We start from the raw sequence: 19,683 nt of genomic DNA, 5'->3' as shown, positions 1-19,683 counted from the left end.
GTATGCTATTCTGTTCTTCTGAAATATACTATTTTTCTTAATTTCATGTTTCTTTAGAACTGTCTAAAATATATGATGGATTTATTGTGATGGTGTAGTCTGTATTACATGGATTTATTATACTTTGTCTAATGTAAATGTTCCAAAATTCTGCGTCAGTGGCTTGTAGGCTATATGTGGAAGCCAGGAGATGCTGAATGTGTTCATGTTAATTAACGGTAAATTACGCGAGACCCACAGTTATTTGCTTGACAATCGTGACCGCCACAGCCCTACTTATAAGTTAACCCGTTAACAATGCCCTACAATAAGGAGAAATGTGCCATGTTTGTAAAAGCAGAACATTGTTTGAGAGTGATTTGTGTGTATTAGCAGTAGTGGTTGTCCGACAAGAAAGAGTAGAAGGGTCCTAGTTGAAAGTAATAAAGACAATCAGTTGATGTCCAATTTCATGAGTGTTGACAGTATGTGTTATTAGTGGCTTTCAGATATCACTCTAATATTGCAATATCTTAGTAATTTGAAGAATCTAAGGTTTCAATACAAGGCCACATGATGAACAGAGGGATTGAGCCTTGGGACTGATATTAAATGAAAGGCTGCCATCTGGTGTTTGGGTTAAAGATAACCCTCCTGTGGACCAATCGATAACCCTCCAATGAAAGTGAGTGGTACTCACTGAACTCAGGGTGTAAGGGACACAGTGGAAGCATATGTTTTTCACCCTTTCCAATTATTTTCACTCAATTCGATAGTTTGAATAACACCAGTCCAGAATTGAAGTAGATCCAAGTAAATGTTTAAGTACCGAATATTGAATTGATAAGTCAGCGCCAACTTTTGAAGGCCCTAGTGGATTTGTTAAACAACACGTTTTATATTTTGTCTATTTGACATCCCAGAGAAAAGTTAATACAGAACAGATGTCAACACAACCCGATTGTGTAAAGAGCTATGGAAACAATGATGATTAAACACTGAGAGATGTATTTACCTCTGAGTCTACGGATCCCTTGTGGATGTGTGTGTGTGTTTTAATAGATTCACTCCTGTTGATAGAAGTACAAACTTGCCTGTAGATTTGACCTTCATTATGATGATAGTATTTCCATAAATTAAATTGTGTAATGAAGCATGTGTGTAACTGATTGACTTACAAGAATGAAGGGTTTGAAAGGATAAACTATCTGGGTTTTATGTGTTGATTTAGCTTACTTTAATATAAGTATTGCGATAGAACCTCATTTGACAGTTTAAGCCATAAATTAATGATTACCTTAAAATGTTACAATCGTTACCACAGAAGTGGTAAAAGGAGGGAGTGTGAGGGAACATTTTGTTGTCTGCAGAGATAGCCTTGAATTGTACACAGCATTTCCTCTCACTCTATCTTGCTTCGTGCAGTTGACTGTGACCTCTTCAGACCAATTGGCAGTACGCCCAGAACATTGCAAACGCAACACAGTACGTCCAGAACCAAAAGGATTATCTCAGTTTCAAGGTCTCAGCTTTGAGAGAAGAAGCCTTGTGAGGTGTCACTCAGTCACATACAGGAACCAATGTTAAAAGTGAATAATGTAAATTATTATTGTATGACTGGTTTGTGTAGCATTACATAAGGACTGTAAGGGAATACGTATGAAAGGGAACACCCTTGGCAGAGTTTTCATCAAGCTTGGACTGAGTTTGTGAACCTCTCCAGACATCATAATAAAGAGTGATTCATTTCATATTGACATCAGGTGTCCCTGGTGTTGAATCTCCACCACACCATGCAAATAAACTGATATCTCAAGCTTGAACAGACAGATTTTGATGGAGATTTTTGTATTAAGCCAATTAGATTTCCAAGGGGCGTGGTCATCAATTGTAACGTTCTTTAAGGTGAAGGCTGCTACAAAATATGTTCCACACCCGACCCACATTACCTGTGATTTGATTGGTCAAGGAGGTGGCACCACAGGTCCCAGAGTGTGTTTTTCTTCTCCTGCTCTCGTGATTTCTATTTTACTGAAAACAACAACACTGTAAGTACTTCTAGTAGGCGTTGCCTAAAACAGATATGCCTGGTTCATCCCCATTGTTTAAGTGAAAGACGGACAGTTTATGACATGTATTGCAGCCGGGCATGTTGAGCCTGCTGTGCGGTTGTCCCATTAGGCAGATTATTTTTTAAACTGAATTACATTTACATTACATTTACATTTAAGTCATTTAGCAGACGCTCTTATCCAGAGCGACTTACAAATTGGTGCATACACCTTATGACATCCAGTGGAACAGCCACTTGCATCTAAATCTTTTTTTTGGGGGGTGAGAAGGATTACTTACCCTTACTTACCCTATCCTAGGTATTCCTTGAAGAGGTGGGGTTTCAGGTGTCTCCGGAAGGTGGTGATTGACTCCGCTGTCCTGGCGTCGTGAGGAGTTTGTTCCACCATTGGGGGCCAGAGCAGCGAACAGTTTTGACTGGGCTGAGCGGGAACTGTACTTCCTCAGTGGTAGGGAGGCGAGCAGGCCAGAGGTGGATGAACGCAGTGCCCTTGTTTGGGTGTAGGGCCTGATCAGAGCCTGGAGGTACTGAGGTGCCGTTCCCCTCACAGCTCCGTAGGCAAGCACCATGGTCTTGTAGCGGATGCGAGCTTCAACTGGAGGCCAGTGGAGAGAGCGGAGGAGCGGGGTGACGTGAGAGAACTTGGGAAGGTTGAACACCAGACGGGCTGCGGCGTTCTGGATGAGTTGTAGGGTTTAATGGCACAGGCAGGGGAGCCCAGCCAACAGCGAGTTGCAGTAATCAAGACGGGGAGATGACAAGTGCCTGGATTAGGACCTGCGCCGCTTCCTGTGTGAGGCAGGGTCGTACTCTGCGGATGTTGTAGAGCATGAACCTACAGGAACGGGACACCGCCTTGATGTTAGTTGAGAACGTCAGGGTGTTGTCCAGGATCACGCCAAGGTTCTTAGCGCTCTGGGAGGAGGACACAATGGAGTTGTCAACCGTGATGGCGAGATCATGGAGCGGGCAGTCCTTCCCGGGAGGAAGAGGAGCTCCGTCTTGCTGAGGTTCAGCTTGAGGTGGTGATCCGTCATCCACACTGATATGTCTGCCAGACATGCAGAGATGCGATTCGCCACCTGGTCATCAGAAGGGGAAAGGAGAAGATTAATTGTGTGTCGTCTGCATAGCAATGATAGGAGAGACCATGTGAGGTTATGACAGAGCCAAGTGACTTGGTGTATAGCGAGAATAAGAGAGGGCCTAGAACAGAGCCCTGGGGGACACCAGTGGTGAGAGCGCGTGGTGAGGAGACAGATTCTCGCCACGCCACCTGGTAGGAGCGACCTGTCAGGTAGGACGTAATCAAGCGTGGGCGCGCCGAGATGCCCAACTCGGAGAGGGTGGAGAGGAGGATCTGATGGTTCACAGTATCGAAGGCAGCCGATAGGTCTAGAAGGATGAGAGCAGAGGAGAGAGTTAGCTTTAGCAGTGCGGAGCGCCTCCGTGATACAGAGAAGAGCAGTCTCAGTTGAATGACTAGTCTTGAAACCTGACTGATTTGGATCAGAAGGTCATTCTGAGAGAGATAGCGGTAGAGCTGGCCAAGGACGGCACGCTCAAGAGTTTTGGAGAGAAAAGAGAGAAGGGATACTGGTCTGTAGTTGTTGACATCGGAGGGATCGAGTGTAGGTTTTTCAGAAGGGGTGCAACTCTCGCTCTCTTGAAGACGGGAGGGACGTAGCCAGCGGTCAGGGATGAGTTGATGAGCGGGTGAGGTAAGGGAGAAGGTCTCCGGAAATGGTCTGGAGAAGAGAGGAGGGGATAGGGTCAAGCGGGCAGGTTGTTGGGCGGCCGGCCGTCACAAGACGCGAGATTTCATCTGGAGAGAGAGGGGAGAAAGAGGTCAGAGCATAGGGTAGGGCAGTGTGAGCAGAACCAGCGGTGTCGTTTGACTTAGCAAACGAGGATCGGATGTCGTCGACCTTCTTTTCAAAATGGTTGACGAAGTCATCTGCAGAGAGGGAGGAGGGGGATTCAGGAGGGAGGAGAAGGTGGCAAAGAGCTTCCTAGGGTTAGAGGCAGATGCTTGGAATTTAGAATGGTAGAAAGTGGCTTTAGCAGCAGAGACAGAGGAGGAAAATGTAGAGAGGAGGGAGTGAAAGGATGCCAGGTCCGCAGGGGGCGAGTTTTCCTCCATTTCCGCTCGGCTGCCCGGAGCCCTGTTCTGTGAGCTCGCAATGAGTCGTCGAGCCACGGAGGCGGGAGGGAGGACCGAGCCGGCCTGGAGGATAGGGGACATAGGGAGTCAAAGGATGCAGTAAGGGAGGAGAGGAGGGTTGAGGAGGCAGAATCAGGAGATAGGTTGGAGAAAGTTTGAGCAGAGGGAAGTTACACCTGAACTGTAAGTAATTTCAGTAGGAGCTTTGCAAAATATATATTTTTTACTTTTAGTCAGGGCGAGCAGAGCGTGAGCCACTTTATCCTGCTATTCCAGCTGAGATACACTATATAGCGGTAACTCACCTAGCCATGCTAGCTTCGCCCTCATGTGGGTGCTAACAAGCATGCTAAGCAGTGTTAGGTATCAACAGCCATTGTCAACCAATCAAGTAGGGGTTGGAAGCTCTGGTGAGGTTCGATTGTTTACTCGCAAGCAATATCACCAAATATTTGCTTGATGATCAGCTTTGCCCAACTTTAGTCCCGCCCTGTTCAGCTCCCTCTCCCATGCTCGCATCTCCCAATGGTCCCTGGCCACTCTGCTTCTCACCGCTTTACAGTCATTCAAAATGAATGGGAAGCTGTTGTTTCACCATGTGATACTGTCTCCAGTGTATATACCCTGTCAGACGTGAGCTGCAGGTTGAAATCCTGAAATCACGCTCTGCAAAAGTTTGTAGTATGTGTCCGATGTAGCAGTCCAGAAAAACAGATTTTCTGCTTCCTCCCTGTCGTTTAATTAAGGGACCGACAATTTCTGGCATTTCTGCGTGTTAACAACTATCGGGTAAATGACCATAATCTTCAGCAACCATAAAATACTGCTGATTTGGCTGATGGGAAAGTGCCTTTCAGACCTTAAAGTCTCTGTGTGTCGGGTATGACATAGTGATTAATCAGTTACAGAATGGTTTTATATGGGCTATGGTGGCCTTTTCTAATCAGGTCACACAGATTTAAACTCCTGGAAAAACTCCTGGCCCTATAAGGAGGATGAAAACCCTGTCATACTGCAGCAACCTTAATCATTTGAATTATATTTTAAAACTGGAATAACAGGGGAGTTTTCCTTACACAGACACAGAGACAACTGTGATTAGACAATACAACTAACAGGACAGAGTTTGTTTTATGCAGTGTTGCATCATGTAGGCCCAGGGATAGAAATGGCCTGTGTCCAAAATCCTTCAATTCCATCCCTGTGTATTCATACTACTTGACTTATTCCACATTTTGTTGTGTTCTAGTCTTAATTCAAAATGTATTACATTTATGTTTTTCTTCACCCATCGACACAGACTACCCCCATAGTGAAACCCGTTTTACGTACGTTTTCACACCCCTGAGTCAATACTTTGTAGAAGCAACTTTGGCCACGATTGCAGCTGTGAGTATCTCTGGGTAAGTCTCTGAGAGCTTTCCACACCACACATCAGTGATTACAGCTGTGAGTATCTCTGGGTAAGTCTCTGAGAGCTTTCCACACCACACATCAGCGATTGCAGCTGTGAGTATCTCTGAGTAAGTCTCTAGAGCTTTCCACACCACACATCAGTGATTGCAGCTGTGAGTATCTCTGGGTAAGTCTTTAAGAGCTTTCCACACCACACATCAGTGATTACAGCTGTGAGTATCTCTGGGGTAAGTCTCCAAGAGCTTTCCACACCACATCAGCGATTACACCTGTGAGTATCTCTGGGTAAGTCTTTAAGAGCTTTCCACACCACACATCAGTGATTGCAGCTGTGAGTATCTCTGGGTAAGTCTTTAGAGCTTTCCACACCACACATCAGTGATTGCAGCTGTGAGTATCTCTGGGTAAGTCTCCAAGAGCTCCACACCACACATCAGTGATTACAGCTGTGAGTATCTCTGGGGTAAGTCTCTAAGAGCTTTCCACACCACACATCAGCGATTACACCTGTGAGTATCTCTGGGTAAGTCTTTAGAGCTTTCCACACCACACATCAGTGATTACAGCTGTGAGTATCTCTGGGGTAAGTCTCTAAGAGCTTTCACACCACACATCAGCGATTACACCTGTGAGTATCTCTGGGTAAGTCTTTAAGAGCTTTCCACCACACATCAGTGATTGCAGCTGTGAGTATCTCTGGGTAAGTCTCTAAGAGCTTTCACACCACACATCAGTGATTACAGCTGTGAGTATCTCTGGGGTAAGTCTCTAAGAGCTTTCCACACCACACATCAGCGATTACACCTGTGAGTATCTCTGGGTAAGTCTTTAGAGCTTTCCACACCACACATCAGTGATTGCAGCTGTGAGTATCTCTGGGTAAGTCTTTAAGAGCTTTCCACACCACACATCAGTGATTGCAGCTGTGGTATCTCTGGGTAAGTCTCTAAGAGCTTTCCACACCTGGATTGTACATCATTTACCTATTATTATTTACCTATTATTCTTTTCAAAACGCTTAAAGCTCTGTCAAATGTGTTGTTGATCATTGCTAGACTATTTTCAAGTTTTGTCAATGATTTTCTAGCAGATTTAAGTCAAAGCTGTAACTCGGCCACTCAGGAACATTCACTGTCTTGGTAAGAAAATCCAGTGTTGATTTGGCCTTGAATTTTAGGCTATTGTCCAGCTGAAAATAAAATTCTTCTCCCAGTGTCTGGTGGAAAGCCTGTGCTGTGCTAAATTTGGTTTCTTCTTTTTTTTCATCCCAAAAACTCCTCAGTCCTAACATGATGCAACCACCCTTATGCTTGAAAATATGTAGAGTGGTACTCAGTAATGTGTTGTATTGGATTTGCCCCAAACGTAACACTTTGTATTCAGAACAAAAAGTGAATTGCATTGTAACATTTTTAGCAGAATTACTTTAGTTCTTTATTGTAAAATGGATGCATGTTTTGGAATATTTTTATTCTATACAGGGTTCCTTCTTTTCACTCTGTCAATTAGGTTAGTATTGTTGCGTAACTACAATGTGGACCGGACCCATCGTCAGTTTTCTCTTATCACAGCCATTAAACTATGTTGCTGTTTTAAAGTCACCACTGGCCTAATAGTGAAATCCATGAGCACATTTCTTCCTCTCCGCCAACTGAGTTAGGAAGGATGCCTGTATCTTAGTATTGACTGGGTGTATTGATACACCACCCAATGTATATTTAATAACTGCACCATGCTCAAAGGGATATTCAATGTCTGCTTTTTGTTTACCCACCTACCAATGGGTGCCCTTCTTTGTCATGCATTGGAAAACCTCCCTGGTCTTTGTGGTTGAATCTGTGTTTGGAATTCACTGTTTGACTGTGGGACCTTACAGATAATTGTATGTGAGGGGTACAGAGATGAGGTAGTCATTCAAAAATCATGTTAAACACTACTCCAGGGGGTAGTGAGGTCTGCACAACGCATCACCGGGGGCAAACTACCTGCCCTCCAGGACACCTACACCACCCGACGTTACAGGAAGGCCATAAAGATCATCAAGGACATCAACCACCCGAACCACTGCCTGTTCACCCCGCTATCATCCAGAAGGCGAGGTCAGTACAGGTGCATCAAAGCTGGGACCGAGAGACTGAAAAACAGCTTCTATCTCAAGGCCATCAGACTGTTAAACAGCCACCACTAACATTGAGTGGCCGCTGCCAACTTACACTGACACTGACTCAACTCCAGCCACTTTAATAATGGGAATTGATGGGAAATGATGTAAATATATCACTAGCCACTTTAAACAATGCCACCTTATATAATGTTACTTACCCTACATTATTCATCTCATATGCATACGTATATACTGTACTCTACATAATCGACTGCATCCTTATGTAATACATGTATCACTAGCCACTTTAACTATGCCACTTTGTTTACTTTGTCTACATACTCATCTCATATGTATATACTGTACTCGATACCATCTACTGTATGCTGCTCTGTACCATCACTCATTCATATATCCTTATGTACATATTCTTTATCCCCTTACACTGTGTATAAGACAGTAGTTTTGGAATTGTTAGATTACTTGTTGGTTATCACTGCATTGTCGGAACTAGAAGCACAAGCATTTGCTACACTCGCATTAACATCTGCTAACCATGTGTACAATTTGATTTGTATTGTACACAAAGTGAGTCCATGCAACTGACTATGTGACTTGTTAAGCACATTTTTACTACTGAACTTACTACTGAACTAATGAGTGCTTGTTTCCTTTGAAATGGTTGTGTTTGCATAGACTCAAATGTACAGCTTCATATGACTTAGCATTCTAGCTCCATCCTAGTGGGATAGTGGACTATTTCCATGGATAGAGAACAGAAGATTCAACAACAAAAAATGAATTCCAAAGCAAAAATCATTTCCATGTGTCCTGTCTGTGTAGAGTTGGAAACAGTCAACCCAAACTAAGCTAGCAGTATTATTAAAGTCTTATATGAAACATGTTCTCAGAATGTTATTTAATTATCTTCAAATAACCTATCATTTCTGTTAATAGAACATTAATAAAACTACCCAGGAAAACCAGGAAACCATAGTAAAACATTCTCAGAACCTCCCTGCAACCTAAAATAAATGTTCCCGGAACAGGTGAAGTTCACACTTCAGTTCTCAGAATGTTTAAAAAACAATACCTTTTACCAGTCAGGAAGCTGAGGGCTTTGTTCCCAGAACCAATGAAACCAAAACCTGCATTCCCACAAACCAAAATGTGCTGGAAGGCTTTCAAACAGCACTTCACACAAACAGATTGTATTCTTGGTGCGCATAGAATGGTATCATGAGTGCATTCAAATGTATGTTCTGTTGCTATTTTCTTCACAATATGACTCAGATAGGCCCATTCTGTTCAGGACAACCCAGGCTACACCAGATGACATCCCTGTGGATAAAAAATATATAAACATTGATACTGTAAATTACATTCATTTTTAAATATAGAAATGTGTGGTTTGCTTGTATGACAAAGTGGTATTATAATCCTTAATGGCGTATCTTTCATAACATCGACTCCTCTCAATGTAACATTTCCCTCACTCAGACGACAACAGATGTGCAAAAGTAGCCCAATTAGAGGGAGGGATGGTGTTATCTTCTTGTCTCTTGTGGTGCTCAAGTTTATAACGGCTGTCAGTCGGCTGTCAACCCCTACCAGTGCTGTGAAGTGGAGAACCTGAGCTCTTATGTTATGTATAGCGTGTTACTGTACTTATCAACAACAGCAATCTGCCATTTTCATCTCATATGGGGTGACAGGGGCAAGTGAACTGAGCAGTTGGGTAAATTGAACCTGCTCTGAAATTTCCCCAGGTGTTTTAATTTTTTTACTGAAACTACAACTTTAAGGAATTCCAGTAGGCTTAGCCAATTTTTTTCTATTGAACCTTTATTTAACTAGACAAATCAGTTTAAGAATAAAAATTATTATTTACAATGACGGCATACCCCGTCCAATCCCGGACTCAGCTGGGCCAATTGTGCGCCGCCCTATGGGACTCCCAATCACAGAGTCTGCAGTGACGCCTCTTGCCCTGATAATGCAGTGCCTAAAATTGCTCCGGAGCCCCAAAAAAAACAAAAACCGAGCTTTCAGTTTCATTCCCAATCTATGGCATTTATGGCAGCCGGGCATGTTGAGCCTGGTCTGTGGTTGTCCCGTTATCGGAGGATTTTTAAAAAATTGAATGGTTACGGTTCTGGATTAATAGAATGCTCAGCCTACCACAGGCTGGGTTCTGTCTGGAGGAGGAGCTCACAGCCTGCAATAAATAGATTTCGGATGATTACAGTGAAGGAAATAGAGTCCAGTGTACTTTACGCCTCACTCTTTCATTCGTCAAATCCTTTAGTGATATTTTGGCGACCCCGTAATTCGATTCCAAATGACTAGGTATGTAAGCAGTTGTTTCATTACTCTGCTCGTTCTGTTCCTTTGGCGGGTCGAAGACATCGCAGACGCTTGCAGATGCTTCCCTCGGCATCCTCAACAGGCTTTTTGCAATTCAGAAGTTGGTAAGGTAATTTGGCAACATTTTACTTTTCAGGTGAGAGCTATCAATACGCAACATGAGAACATTTTATGGATTGTCTGTGGTCGTAGTATAAATGATTTGGACATGATCATTAAGCCTATCTACATCTTCTCACACAGTTATTTACATAGTTAAGTAGGCGACAGTAAGATGGTTTAGAGCCAGGACTCTCCAACCCTGTTCCCGGAGAGCTGCCTTCCTGTAGGTTTTCAAGCCAACCCCTAGTTGTAATGAACCTTGTTCTGTTTATCAACCAGTTAATTATTAGAATTAGGTGCGCTGGCTTAGAGTTGGAGGAAACCTACAGGACTGCAGCTCTCCAGGAACAGAATAGAGCCCTGCTACACTATATTTATCTAAGGTATGAAGTGTGCCTACAAATGAATGATTTGAGATGTATGTGTTTACATAACATTAAGGATACCTGCTCTTTCCATGACATGGACTGGCCAGCTGTAAACTATGATCCCTTATTGATGTCACCTGTTAAATCCTCTTCAATCAGTGTAGATTAAGGAGAGGCAGGTTAAAGAAGCATTCTACACTGTTCTCTCTCCATATCACCCTTAAACCATCAGTGTGACTGACTAGTATACCGGAATAGATTTCAATAGCGTTAGTTAAACCATGTCTCCCTCTTCTAGTGATCAGGGCGAAGGTGGTTGGAAAGGAAGCGGTGTCTAACGCCATCAAGTATGACATCCAACAGATCAAGGTATGATTCTCCTTTTAAGTGATTCTATAAAAATGTCTTTCTCTAAATGGTAATGTAATTATTGTCACTCTTCCTACTGGTCCTAGACTATGGTGACATCTCCTATGTACTCAGCTGCTACTTCGTTAAAGATATCACAACCAACTCAACCAGAGTTGGTTGGCCCTTTTTACTAAGACTTCCACTGCCTGACATCATTATTAAGGCATAAGTTAGCCATGCCTGAGACTGGTAACTGGAAGTTCCTTATGGAGTTAGGTAAACCAGCTTTTATTGTGTATTTTTGCTCTGATTTGTGGAGCCTTGATAAAATATTTTACATTTTGGAAGAAAATTAATACAAAAAAAAAGCAGAAAGCTGGTCTCATTTCGGAGTTTCTTATTTTGAGTTCTTTGTTTATTTTATTGTATTTATAATTCAGGGCTCATCTGTAAAATGGATCTGGGTTAAATAATGATTGCTTGCACATTACAGATCTGTTGACATTAAAGGGTAAAGACTAACTGTGCCTGAGTGCTGCAGTCAGTGAGTTCCAAACTATATATGTAACTGGTTGACAGATCTTCCTTTCTCTCCTTGTGATTGGCTAGATGTTCAAAGGTTATGACCAGGTTATCCACGCCATCTACACTTACACCACTTCGTGCAGCGTGACTCTAGAAATCAACAAGGAATATCTCTTCACAGGTGCGGTTCTCACTCGTTACCCAAGTTCAATAGCCAGCACTGGTTGCTGTGCATTGAAATTGCCATTGATAAAATACAGTTTTCATTGTCCGTAGCATATGTCTGCCCATAGCATAACCTCACCGCCTCCATGGGGCACTCTGACCACAATGTTTACATCAGCAAATCGCTTGCCCACAACGCCATACACGTGGTCTGCCGTTGATCGGTTTGGAGGTACTGCTAAATTCTCTAAAATGGGGGTGGCTTATGGTAGAGAAATCAGCATCCAATTCTCTGTAAACCGCTCTGGTGGACATTCCTGCAGTCAGTATGCCAATTGCACGCTTCCTCTACTTGAGACATCTGTGGCGTTGTGACAGAACTGTGCATGTTATTGTCCCCAGCACAAGGTGCACCTGAAATGATTATTCTGTTTAATCAGTTTCTTGATATATGCCACACCTGTCAAGTGGATGGATTAGCTTGGTAAAGGAGAAGTGCTCACTAACATGGATGTAAACAAATTTGTTCACAATTTGAGTTAAATAAGCTTTTTGTGTGTTTTGATCATTTCTGCCATCTTTTATTTTGGCTCATGAAACATGGGACCAACACATTACATTTATATTTTTGTTCAGTGTAAATGCATGAGACTGACACAACAATGTGACAAGTTCAAGGCGCTTAGACTTTCTATAGGCACTGTAAATGTAATACGAGTGTGTGTACACTTATGATGATAAATCTATTCTGGGCTGCATCAGTGTCTTCATGCTCCAGGGTGATGTATCCTAACCATTAGTGGAGCAAATGCTAAACTGATCCAAGATCAGCATCTAGGGGCAACTGTACCCTACACCATGTTTTCCCCACAGTACATTGACTCACTATCTCTTGTCTGTAGGCAAGCTGAAGACTGGAAGGATGTCTATAACACTGTGTGGCTATAATCCGCCTTGGGAGGACTTGAGTGCTGCACAAAAGAACAGCTTGACTCACCGCTACCAAAGCGGCTGTGATTGCAAGGTGTGTGTGTTGGGAATTATAGTAATTACTATACACCAGTTTTGTTAAATAGTTACATGGCACATTTTCTTCAAGGGAGTATACTGTTCTGGTCACATTTGCAAATGCTTGAGTATTGGGGTAATGGACAGTCAGTGATCTTGGTCTTATCTCTCTACTCTGATCCACAGATCATCCGCTGCACTTCCCTCCCCTGTCCAATCAGCACCTCAGATACGTGCCTGTGGACAGACTGGGAACCCACAATGGCCAAAACCTTGCCTGTATCAAGAGGCCAGATGGGTCCTGTGCCTGGTAAAGGGGATGGCACTACCCAAGAAGTAGTTCCTGGATAGTGGAGACTCTAAACTCTACAGGCCACATCCACTCACTGCTCAGTGACTAAAGATGCCTGCAATTAATACATGAGGAAACACGGCTACAAATGCAAGTTGTTGTGATTTTTAAATTGTTTCCTGGTCACTTCTACAAGTGCAATTTAAAATAAACATATCTAGCACTCAAGGTAATCATTTCTTATGTCATTCATTTGTCGTTTGTTTTTAAACTGGAACCAAAGGTGTTATTGAAACCCCAAATCGTCTTCGATATGCTTGTCTGTAAACGGAACAGTGTTCCTGAAATACCATAAAGCCTGGGACGCATTCAACAGGGTGTAATGTATAAAGTTCAGATGGGATGTTCTATACATGAATAACAAAGTGTCTTCTGACATGAGGAAAGGAATCATGTCAGTTTGAATGGAATCTCTGTAACATTAAACATTTGTCTACTGAATGTGGCCCTTCAGTAGTTTGGGGTCTAAACCAGGGCTTCAGCATTGTAATGTCATTGACCAAATTAAGCCACTTTGCTTATTTCTTCCTTGCTTTATTAGTCGGATAATATTGTTACTCAGTGGAATAAATGTTCTGTACATTTCAATAATTTAGCAGATGATGTTATTTAGAGCCACTTTAAAAAAAAAATCACCTTACTGTTCCCAAGTGGGAATAAAACCCACAACCCTGGTGTTGACAGAACCCTGCTCTACAGAACTGAGCCACGTGTCCAACCCTATTGACAAAACCCTTTGATTTATTGGAGATGGTAAACTTGGCTGCTGTGGTCCACAGTGAAGGGTAGTGGTTTTTGTCATAAATCTTGTTCTGGAGAACACACTACATATGGGCACAGTCATAAAATCTGAATTTAAACAACCTTAACCTCAACTTCGAATATATACTAATTTTTAATGTATAACCAGTTTTGGTTCCTAAAACTTTAAACTAAAATAGATAAGTATCAACCCACTTTGTTTAGGTAAGCCTAAATTAGTTAAGGAATAAAATGTGCCTTAAATCTCAAGTTACATGGATTGAAATAATGGGGGTTGACATGGTTTTTGAATGACTACCCATTTGTCTGCCCCCCATAAAGCTGGAAGGTCCCTCAAAGACCAGGGAGCTTATTGAAAGCCTTCTAAAGGGCTACTTGGTAGATGGTTAACAAATCAGACTTCTCTTTAAGCATGGTAAAGTTAATAATTAGGTATGAAACCACCCAGACATTATGCATACCCACCATGGTATTGGGTAGCTGCTGACATTTATCTGGTTTGGAAATTAAACTCGGGTCATCAAATTGCAGAGAACATATACATTTTGGTCAGCTTTTTTAAAGATTGTATTACAAGGTATGCTATATGTGTAGGATATGCCATGTTAGTATATGCAGCTGTAGGTTTTAAACCCCATTCTAGGCTGTTACAACATTTCTGTAAAGAGTTTGTCTATCGGGAGTGAGTTTCCATTAAAATAATACCAGCTCTGCTTTCTATAGACGTTCCATGCCCGACCCACACAACCTGTGATTTCCTTGAATCTGATTGGACAGAGGTGCCACCACAGGTCCCATAGTGGCGGGGCAATTATTTTTCTGATTGTAACAAAGTTCAGGTTTGCCCCCCCAAAAAAATGTTTGATCGTAATATACACCAGATAGGTGCAGTGAAATGTGGTTTTAGAAGGTCAGGTATATTAGTATGCTTGTCCTTGGTGCAAATTGGAGGTAAGTGCCATGTACAAGGGCACACAGACTGCTCAGTTATTCCAACCAGCAATGTTTTGGTTACTGGCCACACTAACCACTAGGCCAGTGTTCCCAACAGTACACATTTGTTGTAGTCTGTCAGGAAGTCCAGGATCCAGTTGCAGAGGGAGGTGTTTGGTCCCAGGGTCCTTAGCTTAGTGATGAGCTTTGTGGGCACTATGGTGTTGAACACTGAGCTGTAGTCAATGAGCAGCATTCTCACATATGTGTTCCTTTTGTCCAGGTGGAAAAGGGCAGCGTGGAGTGCGATTGCGTTATCTGTGGATCTGTTGGGGCGAAATGGAGTGGGTCTAGTGTAACCGGAATGATGCTGTTGATGTGAGCCATGACCAGCCTTTCAAATCACTTCATGGCTACTGATGTGAGTGCTACAGGGCGGTAATCATTTTGGCAGGTTACCTTCGCTTCCTTGGGCACAGGGATTTTGGTGGTGGTCTGCTTGAAAGATGTAGGTATTACAGACTCAGTCAGGGAGAGATTGAAAATGTCAGTGAAGACACTTGCCAGTTGGTCAGTGCATGCTTTGAGTACACGTCCTGGTAATCCGTCTGGCCCCGCGGCTTTGTGAATGTGGACCTGTTTAAAGGTCTTGCTCACATCGGCTACCGAGAGCGTTATCACACAGTCGTCTGGAACAGCTGGTGCTCTCATGCATGCTTCAGGGTTGCTTGCCTCGAAGCGAGCGTAAAAGGCATTTAGCTAGTCTGGTAGGTTCACGTCACTGGGCAGTTCGCAGCTGGGTTTCCCTTTCTAGTCCAACATAGCTTTCAAGCCCCGATGAGTGTCATAGCCGGTGTAGGAGGATTCTCTCTTAATCCTGTATTGACGCTTTGCTTGCTTGATTGGTCGTCTGAGGGCATGGAGGGATTTCACAAAAGTGTCCGGATTAGTGTCCCGCTCCTTGAAAGTGGCAGCTCTAGCCTTTAGCTCGATGCAGATGTTGCCTGTAGTCCATGGCTTCTGGTTGGGATATGTACTTGTCACTGTGGGGACGACGTCGTCGATGCACTTATTGATGAAGCCGATGACTGAGGTGGTGTACTCCTCAATGCCATTGGATGAATCCCGGAACATATTCCAGTCTGCGCTAGCAAAACAGTCCTGTAGCGTATCATCCGCGTCATCTGATCACTTCCGTATTGAGCGAGTCTCTGGTACTTCCTGCTTTAGTTTTTGCTTGTAAGCAGGAATCAGGAAGATAGAATTATGGTCAGATTTTCCAAATGGAGGGAGAGCTTTGTAGGTGGTCTGTTTTTGTCTCTGCACATGTGTGGTACAAAGTATGGATTTAAGGTGGTCTGGTATCGGTTCTGGTCTACTGTGTTTCTCTGTATTTTTTCCTAAAAAGCCCTCTGAACCATGTCTATCTGCACATGTGACATGCTGGTATCTAGGTTCTCTGTATAGTACTTACCCTCCTCTAAAAGCCCTCAGGAAGGTCTACTGTGTTTCTCTGTATGTAAAAGAGAAAGCCCTCGGAACCATTTAAGTTTGCCTGCATTGAAGTCCCTGGTCACTAGGACCATGCATCGGTTCTGGTCTACTGTCTATCTAGTTTCTCTGTATAGTACTTACTCCTCTTAAAGCCCTCATGAACCATGTCTATCTAGGTCTACTGTGTTTCTCTGTATAGTACTTACCCTCCTCTAAAAGCCCTCATGAACCATGTCTATTATTCCTCCACTAGATGGGGTCATTCCTTCAATCATATCTTCTACTGTGTTTCTCTGTGTAGTACTTACCCTCCTCTAAAGCCCTCATGAACCATGTCTTTCTAGGTCTACTGTGTTTCTCTGAATTAAAAGCCCTCATGAACCATGTCTATTATTCCTCCACTAGATGGGGTCATTGAGTTCCGTATGGAGGCTCTGAGTTCCTCAAACTACTCTCTGACCTCTCTGAGACTTTACTCACATTTTCGGTTAAGTGACCATAATCTTTGAGCAACCAATAAATAGTGCTGACTTGGCCGATGGGAAAATGTCTTTTAGACCTGAAAGTAAATCTCTGGATAGGATATGACATAGTGATTAATCACAGTTTTAAACTCCTGGGCCTATAGGGAGGATGAAAACTCTGTCAAACTGCAGCAACCTTCAAATCAAAGTTTGTTTGGTTGTGTACATCGATGTGCAGCAAAAGGCTTGTGTTTTCTAGCTCCAAAAGTGAAGTAATATCTATAAATTAAAAAAACAACACACAAATAATCTAAAAAGTAAAACAATTAATAATTATCAGAACGAGCAATATCAGAGTCTGAAATATAGACAGTCTGGACAGTAAATGCATAGAAAAGGTGTGGAGAGCAGTAGTTATAGTAAAACCTTGTACTTGTTCATATGAATTATATTTTAAAAGGGGGTTTTGTTACACAGACAACTGTGATTAGACAATAGAACTAACAGGACTGAGCAGGGTTGCATCATGTAGTCCCATGGATGGAAACAGCCAATGCCCCAAATCCTTAAATTCCATCCCTGTAATCTTGTTTAAAAGTTTCAACCACCCCAAAATATCTCACTATAAAGAACACAGCCTATAAAACACTATATTACTACCATTATTACTGCCATCACTACCAATACCACTACTACTACTTCACAATAAGTACTACTTCACAATAAATACTTCTAGACTAGCAAGCATACCACATTTACTTCTGTAAATGTCATTTTCTAGTTGTTTTAATACATTTCATAGGTGTCCTGATTAGACAAACTCTGTTCTCATTATGGCCCATATAAAACCGTTTTACAACTGATTAATCACTGACTTCCCCTCCACAGAGATTGATACGGTCTGAAAGGGACATCCCCATTGGCCAAGCCTGCAGTCTTTCTTGGTAAACTGATGATTTTGGTAACTTGCCTGAAAATGGGAAAATTGTTGTTTACACACAGAAATGCCAGAACTTGTCGGTCTCTTAATTAAACAAGATGAAAGAAGCTGAAAAATCTAGTTTTCTGACAATGTATAGCACTACCTAGCATGCTTGCTAGCTTGTTATCACCCACATGAGGGCGAAGCTGGTTAGGCTGGTTAGTTACCGCTAAATAGTGTATCTCGGCCTGAGTAATAGGATAAATGTGTCTCTGCTCGCCCTGACTAAAAGTTACACTTCCAGTGTAGCAGGCTTAAAAAAAAAATGTATTTTGTGACGCCCCTGGAATTCTTTGCAGTTTGGTTGTTTTCTGTTAAAGTTCCCTGCCTAATGGGACAACAACAGAGCAGGCTCAACTTGCCTAGCTGCCATAATGGACATAAATTGTCCATCTTTCATAAAAAATGGGTATAAACCAGAAAGATCAGTTTTAGGCTATGCCTACTGGAATTCCTTACAATTTTGTGGTTTTCTGTAGAAGAAAACACTTGGGTCAACTCTAACCCTGTAAGCCTTAAAGTCCCTGCATCAGCATAGTCACATTACCCTTCCTTCATGTACATATCTGCCTCAAATACCTTATTATTATCTATCCTGATGCCAAGTCACATTACCCTGCCTTCATGTACATATCTACCTCAAATACCTTATTATTATCTATCCTAATGCCTAGTCACATTACCCTTCATTCATGTACATATCTACCTCAAATACCTTATTATTATCTATCCTGATGCCTAGTCACATTACCCTTCCTTCATGTGCATATCTACCTCAAATACCTTATTATTATCTATCCTGATGCATAGTCACATTACCCTGCCTTCATGTACATATCTACCTCAAATACCTTATTATTATCTATCCTGATGCCTAGTCACATTACCCTTCCTTCATGTACATATCTACCTCAAATACCTTATTATTATCTATCCTGATGCCTAGTCACATTACCCTGCCTTCATGTACATATCTACCTCAAATAGGATGTTATATGAGGTTTAGGGTTTAGTTGAGTTCAGGGTTTTAGATGAAGTTTAGGGTTTTAGATGAGGTTCAGGGTTTTAGATGAGGTTCAGGGTTTTAGATGAGGTTCAGGGTTTTAGATGAGGTTCAGGGTTTTAGATGAGGTTCAGGGTTTTAGGTGAGGTTCAGGGTTTTAGATGAGGTTCAGGGTTTTAGATGAAGTTTAGGGTTTTAGATGAAGTTTAGGGTTTTAGATGAGGTTCGGGGTTTTTAGATGAGATTCAGGGTTTTAGATGAGGTTTAGTTCTACCTGGTTTGTTAGAGAGGCATCCATTAAAGAACAGGCTGTGTTCTATGAGACAGCTAACTCTCAATCCACGATATGGCAGATAATGTAAAGACATAACACATATGTTTTTTATAACACCAGACTAATTGATAATGTAATAAACTGCACTGGTCTACCAAAACAACTCCCACAATCTTCTTATTATCAATTCATTTCAGCCAATCATCATTCATTTGTTTCAGGGCCGTACATGTTGAGTGCCCTTCCCTATAAGCATGCTGAAAGTCAGGTGTTAATTTGTTTAATGTGAAATAGCATTGTATCTGGACAAACACAATTTAATCCAAAAGTTGTAGCATGTTGATTGGTCAGTTGTTTGAACAAGTACAGGGTGCTTCGCTATTCTTTCGTAGCGGATGTCACGCCCCTGACCTTAGTTATCTTTGTTTTCTTTATTATTTTGGTCAGGTCAGGCTGTGACTAGGGTGGGTATGTTAGTTTTTGTATTGTCTAGTTTTTTTGTATATTTAGTTTTTTTTGTTAGTCTAGGTATTTGTATGTCTATGGTGGCCTGAATTGGTTCCAAATCAGAAGCAGCTGTTTATCGTTGTCTCTGATTGGGGACCATATTTAGGTAGCCATTTAGTCTAGGGTATTTGTGGGTTCTTATTCTATGTTTAGTTGCCTGTCTGCACTACTCATATTTGCTTCACGGTTTGTTTTGTTCGGTGTTCTTTCTTTATTAAAGAAGATTGTACGCTTACCTCGCTGCGCCTTGGTCTCCTCCATACAACGAACGTGACAGCAGAATAACTTT

At 42.2% G+C, this 19,683-nt stretch overlaps 1 protein-coding gene across 1 annotated transcript; it reads left to right on the top strand.

The window, feature by feature from the left end:
* The first annotated feature begins 10,013 nt into the window (after nucleotides 1-10,013).
* On the top strand, nucleotides 10,014-13,143 carry LOC127930159 (metalloproteinase inhibitor 2-like). The gene is made up of 5 exons (XM_052519630.1): nucleotides 10,014-10,208; nucleotides 10,873-10,943; nucleotides 11,535-11,631; nucleotides 12,518-12,639; nucleotides 12,810-13,143. Exons 1-5 carry the CDS (start codon nucleotides 10,079-10,081, stop codon nucleotides 12,972-12,974), a joined length of 585 nt encoding a protein of 194 aa, XP_052375590.1. The 5' UTR covers nucleotides 10,014-10,078; the 3' UTR covers nucleotides 12,975-13,143.
* Nucleotides 13,144-19,683: the final 6,540 nt, after the last annotated feature.

This window comes from Oncorhynchus keta, chromosome 5, assembly GCF_023373465.1.
Source record: "Oncorhynchus keta strain PuntledgeMale-10-30-2019 chromosome 5, Oket_V2, whole genome shotgun sequence".
NCBI lineage: Eukaryota > Metazoa > Chordata > Actinopteri > Salmoniformes > Salmonidae > Oncorhynchus > Oncorhynchus keta.
This window is presented reverse-complemented; position numbering and strand designations above follow the sequence as displayed.